Source organism: Schistocerca americana, chromosome 2 (assembly GCF_021461395.2).
Source record: "Schistocerca americana isolate TAMUIC-IGC-003095 chromosome 2, iqSchAmer2.1, whole genome shotgun sequence".
Taxonomy (NCBI): Eukaryota; Metazoa; Arthropoda; class Insecta; order Orthoptera; family Acrididae; genus Schistocerca; species Schistocerca americana.
In genome coordinates, this window is record NC_060120.1 from 788337242 (window position 1) to 788349992 (window position 12751).

The following is a 12751-nucleotide window of genomic DNA, read 5'->3' on the forward strand; positions in this document are numbered from 1 at the left end:
AGAGAATGGTATTGTGGAAGGGACAAATTCTGACAAAAACACTGTCTATTTCTATAAATTCACTGTTGGTAAAAGAAAATAGGTTTGAAGAATTCATTGTGGCCTTGAAAGAATTACAAGGATAGTATTTACAGGGATAGTTTTATAAAGGTTTAGAAGTAAATGTCAATGTAACATCTGTTTTCGAGCTGCTTTCGAAGCCATTTGGCACTTCGCTTCAGCTGAAAGTGCCCATGTGAATGAGCAGTTGGAACTAATTGATCTGCAGTGTAACTCCTATTTAAAAGACAAATTGCTTTATGTTAAAACTATCCACAAACTCTAATCCTTGGGAAGAGTTTCCACATAAAATGTTTTGAATAGCTTTTTTTTTTAAATTTCAAAACCAAATAAATCACAATTATGTGGTAATCTGAGGCCAAAAATCTGTGAAATTGTCTGTGTGTGTCCGTGTGTCAATAATTTGTACTAGATAAAAATTACAATTTATCTTTAGTGCACCGCAAATAATTAACTAACACTGAAATTTTGTTTTTTTAGTGATCTGCATTGTTGAGAAATATGAAACCAAGTTGTATGCTGTTCAACTGCATTGCCATTTAAATGCGGTGTGTTTTGAGGTCCCCCCCCCCCCCCCCCCCCCAATCATGCACATACAGCATGGCGTGGCAGTGGGGGAAGTGTGCAGCCAGGCCAAAGAGCTACGGCACTTGTCCCAGAACCCTGCACGTGCGTTGAATTCTTGGCTGTCCCTGGTCGAACATAACCCAAATTTTCTCATTTTTCTCATATGGACTGAATTTGTTGTAGAGTTTGTTGGTAACCCTATGGAATACAGTTCTTTCTCTCAAGAGTGTCAAAACTTGAATACTTGTAGAGAAACTTCCTTAACACTACATTATTTACTTTAGAAAGAGATGCATCAGCTGAAAGAAATGCCATACATTAATCTTGAGAATAAACTGAAAATTTATCAGGTCCTGTAGAAGAACCTGAAACTGCATTCCTGATTAGAGGTTGTTTTTCCATCAGGCGTAAAACAGCAGCAATATGTTTCTAGTCCTCCAGGTGCTGTGTAACTTGAGATCACTGTTCAAGCTTTGTTGCTTTTACTCTAAGCATTGTAGTATTGCACTGCACTAACAGCACCAGAAATGTACTACATGTGCGTGAGTTGGGAGGAAGGTGAGACACGTGGTGCAATACGACTATGGACAAAGAAATCCTTGGGTTCAATGCTGACTGCGCACAATAAGATGATAAAAACACAGCCACAAGCTGACATGCAGTCATATGACAAAGTAAACACTGCATTTAGGGCAGGCTGTATCAGGAGACCTATCGCCACCGACAGCAACCCCAGCATTCAATGTTTGCAACACTGTTTCGCTGTTTGTCCGAGACATACGTGAAATATTTGGACACCAGACTTGGAGGAAAAAGTTGACTAACACAGAGGAAGGCAACCACCATGTCAGTACCAGGCACTTGGCCTACCAGTACAGGGTAAGCCAGATAACCGTGTGAAACATTCTCCATGATAATTGTTACTAACCTTATCACTTAAAGTGTGTGCAGGGCTTATTAGCAACAGATTGTCCACATCAGGAGCAGTTTTGTCACTGGTTTCTTCACCAGGCAATCACAATTCCGGGATTTGTGCCATCCATCCTATTCACATACGAGAGGGAGATGGGGGAGGGGGAGATGGGGGAGGGGGAGATGGGGGAGGGGGAGATGGGGGAGGGGGAGATGGGGGAGGGGGAGATGGGGGAGGGGGAGGGATTGGAGTGAGGAAAGATGGGTGGGTGTGTTTGCAGAGGGTAGCAAACAAAGAGGGAGTGAGTTAAGAATTGGAAGGAAATGACAGGACAGGAGTGGAAACTGTTGGGTGGAGGGCGTGTGGACAGTACATTACCACAGATTGACGCCGGGATAATGACAGGAGAGGAGAACATGTTGCAAGTATAACTCCCATCTGCACAGTTCAGAAAAGCTGGTGGTGGAGAAGAGGATCCAGATGGCTTCGGTAGAGAAGCGGCCACTGAAATCAAGCATGATGTCCTGTTGCATGTTGTGCCACAAGGTGGTCTACTTTGCTCTTGACCTTAGTTTGGCAGTGAGCGAGCATCCTTGTGGACAGCTGATTACTAGTCACACTAATATATAAAGCAGAGCTGGTAAATGACATAGCTGCTTTCACAGGTGGCCCAGCCCCTGATGAGGGAGGATAAACATGTGACAGGACTGGAGTAGGAAGTGCTAAGTGGGAAGATTGGACAGGTCTTGCACCTGGGTCTTCCATAGGGATATGATCCTTGTGGCAAGGGGTTGGGATTGGAAGTGGCATAGGGACGGGCTAGGATGTTGCGGGGATTGGGTGGGTGACGGAACACCACTTTAGGAAGGGTGGGAATATCTTGGGTAGGGTGTCACTCATTTCATGGTTTGATGATAGGTAACAACTATCATGTGGGATGCAAGCAGCAATTTGAAGGGGGGGGGGGGGGGGGCAGGGCCAGTACTGTACAGGTGGGTAGAAAGAGAAGCACTGTCTGACAGAGTGTGGAGGGACTGGAATGCCAACAAGCACAGGATCAGGATGTTGTGTGGCAGGGTGAAGGGGAAAGGAATGAAAGAGGAGGGGGGGGGGGGGAGGGGGGAAGATGGGCAGGTGTGTTGGCAGAGGGCTGAAAAAGAGGGTGGGAGGCAGAAATACCTGCAACATCCTAGTGCATCCCTATGCCACTCCCAATCCCAACCCCTTGCCACAAGGATCATATTCCTGTGGAAGACCCTGGTGCAAGATCTGCGCAATCCACCCAATCAACCCTTAATATTCCAGTCCTGTCACAGGTTTATCCTTCCCCATCATGGTTCAGGCGACCTATGAAAGCAACCAAGTCATTTACCAATTCTGCCGCAATCATTGTACAGCTTTTTATATTGGTGTGACTACCAACCAGCTGTCCACCAGGACATACGGCTACTGCCAAACTGTGGCCAAGAGCAGCGTAGACCACTCTGTGACACAACACACAGCTGAACATATGCTTGATTCCAATGGCTGCTTCACTACCCAAGCCATCTGGATCCTCCCCTCCACCACTAGCTCTTCTGAACTACGCAGATGAGAGTTATCCTTACAACACATTCTCGGTTCCTGTAATTATCCCAGCCTCAACCTATGGTAACATATTATTCCAACATCCTCCACCCAACAGTCTCCATCTCTTCTGTTCTGTCATCTCCGCCCCATTCTTGCATACTATCCTCTTTGTTTGCCACCCTGCACCAATGCACCCATCCATCTTTCCTGACGCCTCACTTTTTTCCTCATTTCCCTGACCCATAACCTCCTGACGCTGCACCTGTTGGCTTTCAAGTCCCTGCACACTCCGCCAGAGAGTGTTCGCCTCTCTCTCTCTCTCTTGCCCCCCCCCCCCCCCCCGTCCCCACACACACACACACACACACACACACACACACACACTCACTCACTCAAATATTTTACTTTCCTTGCCCCCTCCAGATTGTTGCTTGCATCCTATATGATAGCTTTACTCTGGCCCAAGATGCTGGAGATGGTGGCCATGTGTGCATGAGGTGTGCCTTCTTGTGTGTCTGAATGGTGTGTATCTCTCTTTTGGTGTGGGCGAAAGCTTTATGCAACTGTCTTAACTGTGCCTGTCTGCAACTAAATATGTCTCCTTGACAGTAAGTAGCAATGTATCTTTTGCTACAGTTTTCAAATAATTTGTTTAATATGAGCTTATGATAGAGAAGTTTTGGCTGAACAAATGCAACTGGGAAAAACCTACCCTAATTCTAAATGTAATACACGCCTTATTCTTGGAAGATCCAACAGCACCACACAATCGCACATTGTCAATGTAGGCACGTTCTGATCCTTTCCATTTTCCAGTGCGGTAGGTAGCTTCTTCTGCATCATAGTAGCTAGAAAAAAAAAATAAAAAAAAAATCAGAGATCAGTTTGTATATCTTTTTCCTAAAAGCTTCAGGAATAAAGGAAACCACTCATCGAAAAAAAGAAATGTTGAGTTGTGTGTGCCAGTTGACAATTCAATGCTTCTGTTCTTTAGTGAGTGTACTCCTTCATTCCTAAAGTATTTACATTCTACCAGAACTTTCGTACAAATCTTTTGTAAAAGCTGATGACAAAGTCTCAAGGAAAGAAAGCTATGGCTAAAATGCCTAAATAGACACAAAATAGGTCGAATTGATGATGGAGATTTGGTATACATTATTCTGACACAAGGGTCAGAATAAAAGAGGTGGCGCTGAAAACACATTTCTCAAGATAGGTGGTTCAGAGTGTAGATAACTGGCAACTTCAACAGAGGGCTGACTGTAAGAAAATCACAATAACAGCCAACACAAAGAATAATGTCAATTAATTACATCATTTACTTGCTACAGAGACTGTGCATCTATATAGACACACAACAGAAAGTAGTAACAAACAAAAAACATGGTGATGAGTCTTGGAAGGTGACCCTGCATGGCTAAATTTGTAAGCCAATAACTACCTTTGCATGATTTGATCTCAGTTTTCAAATAATGAACAATGGCCAACTACTGGCCTTCAAGTAATGCAGTAAGCAGTTAATGAGCGGAGATTCCCTTTTGGTGGATATGGCTAAAACATTCATAGTAATATACTTTCTAATTAAGTTAATAAGTGGTGTTAAAACAATATGGAAAAACCGAATCTGATTGCATAATTTGACAAGAAGTAAGTCTTTCAACCGAAGAAAAGCAAGAATCATATTGAAGTAAGGGCGATCACATGAGCTTTCAAAGCTAAGCTTCTAATGTGTCTGAAACGGACAGTTTACAATCAGTGTATGTTATCCTTTATTAATTATGACTGTGTGATATGGACTTTCAATGAGGCAAGCACAGCAAAAAATAAAGCTCCATGTTCTGACCCTGACCGAGAGCGATCAACCGCCATGTCATCCTCTGCCAATGATGTCATAGACTGTAGTATGCAGGGGCGCAGGGACAGCACACCATTCTCCCAGCCGTTGTTGGCTTTCTTCACCTGGTAGCTGCTACTTCTCACTCAAATAGCTCCTTAATAATTAATCAATTATTGCCATCACAAGGCTGAGTGCACCACATTCCAGTCCTTACAGCAAGAAAAAAATCCTTGTCAGTACTGGGTATCAAACCTAGAAGATGCAACAAACCCACTAAAGAGACAGCCTACATTACACTTGTCCATCTTCTGCTAGAATATTGCTGTGTGGTGTGGGATCCTTACCAGGTAGGATTGACAGAGGACATCGAAAAAGTGCAAAGAAGGGCATCTCATTTCGTGTAATCACACAACAGGGGTGAGAGTGTCACTGATATGATACGCGAGTTGGGGTGGCAGTCACTGAAACAAAGGCGGTTTTCTTCATGGGGAGATACATTTACAAAATTTCAATGACCAACTTTCTCTTCCGAATGCGAAAATATTTTGTTGACACCCACCTATGTAGTAGGGAGAAATGATCATCATAATAAAATAAGAGAAATCAGAGCTCGAACAGAAAGATTTAGGTGTTCCTTTTTCCCATGCGCCATTCCAGAATGGAATGGTAGAGAAGTAGTATGAAAATGGTTCAAAGAATCCTCTGCCAGGCACTTAAGTGTGAATTGCAGAGGAACCATGTAGATGTAGATCCTCTGCATAGCAGCAAGCTATGCTAACCACCGACCTATGAAGGTGGTAACTTTAAATGTGGAAATCATTCAGAAACTTAGGGTTTTGGAGATAAATGTTGGAAATCACTGGAACAGAGAGAGAAACAATCAAATGAAACAGGAAATAGACTGGAGTGGTAGATATAATTATAACTGTAATGAAAATGATATGGGGTGGGTGGGGCATGAAGTCAGTGAACAGATGGTGTATGGACAAAGGAAGTTCTTTGTTGGATTCAAACAAATGAAAGAAGAGAGAGCCTAACGGGAGGTGGGGATATGAAAATAGTAAAATGAAGCAACAACATGGATGCATGTAGCTGAAAACTATAGTACACAGAAAAGGGAGCCCTTTATCTGGAAATGTGGATGCTGATGATGATGATGATGAATACAATTACAAAATGAACAGAAAAACTTTACGCATTTGTGATAAGGCAGTCTGCAGTAGTGGTTGTTGTGGTGCTCCACTGTGGGCATGACAATGTTATTCCATTCTGTACTGAAATTTTTCACACATATAGTAATTTTATCTTTTATCACAGCATTCAAGAAGCCTAGCATGAACACACTCAATACCTAATGGTACTCCACTGGTTTCAGAATACATTAGACACCTTAGGAGACTGGAAAGAAAACAATACAGAAAGGGAAGTAAATCACAGTTCACTTCAGAATCATGCACAGAGAATTTGATGAGAAAGATGACTCTATGGGATCAAAAATTTTGCTATTGAAAATTCTAGTAAAATATGTGAGATTCCCTGGAAAGTGGTATTAGTTCAGTCATTTGTTTATTCCTTCAGCCAATGTTTCGAGATGGCTATGTGTATAGGTGTAAGTGACTTTATTGCTAAAATTCCAGCGATGCAGCCAAAAAGATAGAAATGCAAAAGCGAATTCTTGAAGTCTAATGCATGCATTTCAAGTGTACAGTGTGCAATCAACAGTCTATGAAGAGAGAATTGTTGTCTGGAGTATGAAAATATGCTTATAAGGTCAAAGTAAAATATGCAAGGACTGCCACAAGGTGGGGTCGATAAATTGCCAGAATTGAAGAAATCACCTAAAATAAAAGAAAGAAGGTTCATGAATGTGAACAAATTTAATCTTCTTTCTTCTAATTTAATCTCCTTTCTTCTAGTAACAGTTTCACAGTGGCTTGGTCGGTATCAAAAATAATTCAAGCATTAAAAAGACCACGGCTAATGTTTCAGTGCGAAAAAGTGAAAGTTGTTGGAAAAAAGTTAAGTTGGATGGGCCACATCCTAAAATTCCAGTAATTAGAATTAGAAGTTCCAGAAACAATAAGCATTCTGTTGGAGAGGGTGACAGTTGGATAAGGGGTGAGGTTCAAATGGCTCTGAGCACTATGGGACTCAACTGCTGAGGTCATTAGTCCCCTAGAACTTAGAACTAGTTAAACCTAACTAACCTAATGACATCACAAACATCCATGCCCGAGGCAGGATTCGAACCTGCAACCGTAGCGGTCTTGCGGTTCCAGACTGCAGCGCCTTTAAGCGCACGGCCACTTCGGCCGGCATAAGGGGTGAGGGGAGGGGGTCAGGAAGAACACCACCCGTCACAAAACAACATGTACATATCGTTGAAAACAGTAATTGGGGAGGTACAGCCAAAATTTTTTAATTAAATTTTAGAAGTGCTGAAGTTTGTGGAATCATGAAATCTTAATCTAAAATTCAAGAAGTCATAGTGAGCTGCATTCCTGAAAGCATAAAAAATGATTATGTTATCCTAATAGGAATTCTAACAACACAACCTGCAATGAAGATTACAATATCACACGAATGCTCAAGGAAAAAATTTGGTGCTTCATCACTCCGAGGTATTTGTTGTGAATATGCCCTAGGGATATGACTTGATCCCACAGTCCTATGTAAATGACAATATTTCACAAACAATAAAATAAAGACAACTTGCAAGCTTTTCAATAATACTTGTGTTGTGGGTGTAAGTAATTTTTGTAGAAAGTTGTTTACTAACCACAGAATGCACTTAAAACACGTCATGAAAAAAGCGTTAGATACCCTTCTAAATGCAGCAGCTCAAACGAAGCTTACTGCTCTTAAATGGCTCCAGCAATCTGATCACACTAATTTACTGGCTCAAAATAGCCTAAGTGAAATAGTTAACAATGATCATTTTCAGAATGAGATTTTCACTCTGCAGCGGAGTGTGCGCTGATATGAAACTTCCTGGCAGATTAAAACTGTGTGCCCGACCGAGACTCGAACTCGGGACCTTTGCCTTTCAAGGGCATGTGCTCTACCATCTCAGCTACCGAAGCATGACACACACCCGGTACTCACAGCTTTACTTCTGCCAGTATCTCGTCTCCTACCTTCCGAACTTTACAGGTAGGAGACGAGATACTGGCAGAAGTAAAGCTGTGAGTACCGGGCGTGAGTCGTGCTTGAGTACCGGGCGTGAGTCGTGCTTCGGTAGCTCAGATGGTAGAGCACTTGCCCGCGAAAGGCAAAGGTCCCGAGTTCGAGTCTCGGTCGGGCACACAGTTTTAATCTGCCAGGAAGTTTCAATGATCATTTTGTTTCAAATCCATCAGACTCTTCGCAAGATAAAAGCTGCATTCTTACCAAATACAGCAGTAACAATTTTTTAGTGATGAATTTGCATTGCTGTTTAGAAACATATTCCCAAAAAGAATCTACAGAGTGCAGGCCAAAAAACCCTGTAAAAGGAAACAAGACCTATACCTTGAATGACAATCTTTAAATAACCCTGTGAAAAAAGAACTTCTACAAAATGTATTGTAAGCATTTGAGGTTACTGAAAATGCAAAAAATATGCACTTGTTGGACAAAATCAATTATTCATGTAACAAAATCAAAAAGCCTTCATCAGGCTTTGACATTATCTGGAGCAAGCTATCAAAATACCACTCTAAGCCATATCCTTAACTAAGCAATGAACTGTGGAATGTTATAAAATATTAAATATGTACTGCTCCCTCAAGGTTTCCTATATTGCCCTTAACAACAAAATAATGAAATTATTGACAACCAAGAGATTTTCCAGATCTTCAATAAATACTTCATAAGTGGCAATGAGCAGATAACCTGTACGACAAATCAGCATTACAATTCTCAAATACAAGTTACAAACAGTTTTGATGAAATGACATTATCTCCTATAACCATCAGAGAACTTAAAATACCATTATTTAAAAATTGACCTTCATCAGGCTTTGACATTATCTGGAGCAAGCTATCAAACTACCACTCTAAGCCATATCCTTAACTCAACAATGAACTGAAGTGCCACAGAATAATAAGCTGTGCACGGAGTAAAATTTTGAAGTCTTCCCCTGGTAGTGCAAATGGCGAGCAAAGCAAGACAGTAAGCAGCAGCCAGGTGAAATGCCAACAAGAGAGGACCACTGATATTGCATGTAGTAGAGCCACAAGACAGAGTTAATTGCTACAAATTGCAAGAGCTGGGTGTCCAAGACACCAATGCAGCAGAATGGCATCACTGGGAGAGAGGGATGCCATCACTGTGATGACCATACAGAGAGGACTAAGAAGGCATTAGTCGAACAAAGTAAAACTATTCAGTATACTGACTCAGAAAAATATGCACGCCACCGCCCTAGCAGGTCACTTCTGAGCTGCAACCAGGGTAACTAGAGCAGCTGAACAGACAAGAATGCCAGGCCAAGTGATGCCATTGGCACCTCACAGTAGCAAGGTACACGGGCCGGCCCCATATAAATATTACTTCTGTTCTGGCGGTAGGTGATCTACTCCGTTCGCAGTCGTCCAGCCTCGATGTTGGACAAAATTGATGGGGAGCTGGGGCACCATCATTCAGCAGCTGTTCTGGTGGCCTAACCAGTGGGTCCAGGGAGCAGAGCATCATCCATCATTGTGGGAGTGTCCACGTGCCACCTCCACCCACCTTCCTTTCCTGCAGACAGACTCTGATGCTGACAGCAGTTCTACTGTCAGATGACCACAGTGTGACTCCACGGAACTTCACACACTTTGTGCAGAGCTGGTGGTGCCTCCCTTACATGCAGTCTACGGTACAATCAAGCATGACCTGCTCACCCATTTTCTGAATCTGATAACAGCCATGCTCAAAATGAGCAACACTGCACACACAGTGTGGTCAGTGATGCTGCTGGGCACTGGTGCCACTGCTTTCACCACCGCTACGGGATGAAACTGGATAACACATTCTTGTGTTGGCGCATTCCTGTCACAGTGCACACCACTCCTGCTCCACTGCCAGGAACAACCCAAGAACCTAGACAATCAACTCGTTTGTGGAAGATATCTTAAGAGTCCCTAAAGAAAAACAGTTCACCAGCGGGTACGTTGTGTGATCCGACTACATCTATCGATTGCATGATGTACCAAGTACTGTTAGTGAGAGGCCATTAATATGGCATTGGGGGCAGATTAAGTAACATGCTGAAATCTTATCTCACTAATACAAAGTGTAAAGTACTTTTGGAAGCTGTGGTTTGGAAATCAAGAGTAGTTGCCATGCCAGACTGGGATATTACACTAGACTCTTACTACTCTGGCTATTCCTTGGACCTATGGGTGCCTGATTAGCAGAAATGCCGATTACTCAGAGTGTCTTAAATTTAGTGTACAGACATAAGGATTAAATCCAAAGACACATTCATTTTCATAAAAACTGAGTTCTTCAGCATCACTCCCTATGAAACATGACCCAAATTTTAAGTTGTCGCAATGATAATAAGCAACAGCAGTCTGCTTTATCACTCAAGCATTATATTGGTACTGCATGTTTCTCATTGTTGCATAATGTACTGCAGGAAGACGTCTGCAGTTTCAGCACCGGCAGTGTGAGATACTTTCATGTTGTCTCCTACTATGTCCTCTTCTTCATCACTTTGATCATAATTTTCCTGTACACTTCTGATTACCTCTTCGTCTGTCATAAATAGTTGCTCAGCTAACACTGTACTCAGCAGCAGCACTTTCTGTGAAGAACCTAAGTTCAACGTATGTCTAATTTTGAGTTTCTGCTTGAGGTCTAGCATAATGCGTTTCCGTTCAGTAGCCATGATACTGAACAGTAAAGAAAGCCACAATTTCAAACACATATAGCATTGTTTCACATTATAATTACCCAACAACATTGATGGACATGAGAATTCATTATTGTATGTGTCACCTGTGCTTCAGCAACTAGAGGCTGTATGTAGGAATGATTACTGAGATGCCAGACTAGCAAGGACTGGATTAGCGAGAGTTTACTGTATCCATAATGGAGTTCCCCACGGTCCTGTCCACTGTCCTTCATTGTTTCCACTATATGCTAATGATCTACCTGCAGCTGTAAATGAGAGTCAGGTGCATATTTATCATGTTTGTTACCACCACTAGCACTGCAGAAAACTTGTTAAACAGTCACAAACATCATTTTATCAAACTCTTTAACTGGCTTATTGTTAATTCTCTCACTGTCAATCTAAGCAAGACAAATTTTATGTAATGTAGATCAAGTCACAAAATACAGAGGAATACTGAATGACACTCAGTAACCAACAGTCGATAGAACCAAATTCCTGAGCATTAACTTATACTGCAAACTAAGCTGGGAACATCACATTTTACAAATGCTGAAGACAATTAGTTCAGCAGCTTTTGCTTTAAGAATGCTTTCTCGTATTGGATATAACAGTTCCTACTTGTCTTCCTTTTCATAATACTGTTACATTCCATCCCGGATTTTCCATTGTTTGAAGTCTTCCACACTGTAATAACGTAAGCTTTTTAAGTACTTTTTAACATTTGCTTCTGTAATTTTGGGCTTGTAGTCTTTGAAATTTGACTGCATTTTACTGCTACACTTTAAAGCAATGTCATATGGAGTTTTTTTCTGGACAAGTTAAGTTTTGACAAGGCAACATGCAGTCTGATATAAGCCTTGCTTCATAAGCATGTGTAAAAGAATATCCTTCAAAAAAGTTGTGTTTTTTTTTTTTTACTCATAGACGAATGTTTCATACGTAAACATATCAGGAATTATTAAGCCGAGATTTTTTAATAATGGTTTGCATGATCTCCTATATTTATTCCTATCACGATTATTTTTTTCTGTAGCTTGGAGGCAATGAGGTAGTCTGTTTTTTCCAACACCCCAAAAATTATACCATATCTAACAACTGATGTAAAATATGCACGAAAACCATTTTCTTAACGTGGAAGTCAGTAACAGTATTCTGAACTGTTACGAAAGTTGGCACCATTGCTGGCTAGCACTTCTGAAGCAGAAAAGTGGAGCGGGTCATGTGACTGGAGTGGATGTGTGTGTGGGATGAGCAGGGAAATGGTGACTTCTGATCAGACTAGACAGTATGGTTGATGCTCCTGACTGTAGAGACTGGGCAGTTGTTAATGAGTCACCTACGTTTTAGAAGTCACTGTATGGTACAGAGCGCGAATTCTTCCCAGTGGAAGCAGTATGACAGACAAATGTAATGGCATGAGTGCTAAGCGTGTTTAGCCTTGAGTGGAGCCTTAGGAGCCTGTTGAGCTTAACCGGTGTGTCCAGCATCAAGTGAGGAATGAGGATATATGGTCATTGGTTTGCTTCATACTGATGCATGTTATAGTGAAGTGCACACAATGTGAGTCTATATTTTCATGGTACATTCTTTATGTTAAAACACTGGTAGCATTTTATGGGTGTATGTAGTGCACATCAAGCTGTGTATTCTTCCTGTAACGATGCTGCCTTGTTAGACTAAAGTAATTATCAGTTACATTTCATTGTTTCATGTCTATTTTTGTGGCTTTACTCTTGGAATGTACTGGCTGTGAAACCAGGGATTGCTCTGCACTTACATAAGAAAACAATCTTGTTCATATGTATAAGGGTTATTGGCTGTGGACACAACTCCTTTTTGTTATGGATATCCAAAAGAAATACATCTCCACCCGCAAAGATTCCAAAGCGAATCTGAAGCAATTTTGATAAGAGGGAGCTACTATGGATTTGTTGCTGA

General features: G+C 41.6%; 1 protein-coding gene across 1 annotated transcript in view; it reads right to left on the reverse strand.

Moving 5' to 3' along the window:
• LOC124595230 (DNA-directed RNA polymerase I subunit RPA2) overlaps positions 1-12751 on the reverse strand; it is a 237958-nt gene that overhangs the window by 59008 nt on the left and 166199 nt on the right. Inside the window, exon 16 of the mRNA XM_047133886.1 lies at positions 3822-3957. Within this exon, the coding sequence (XP_046989842.1) occupies positions 3822-3957 (136 nt within the window). The remainder of the gene's footprint in view (positions 1-3821; positions 3958-12751) is intronic.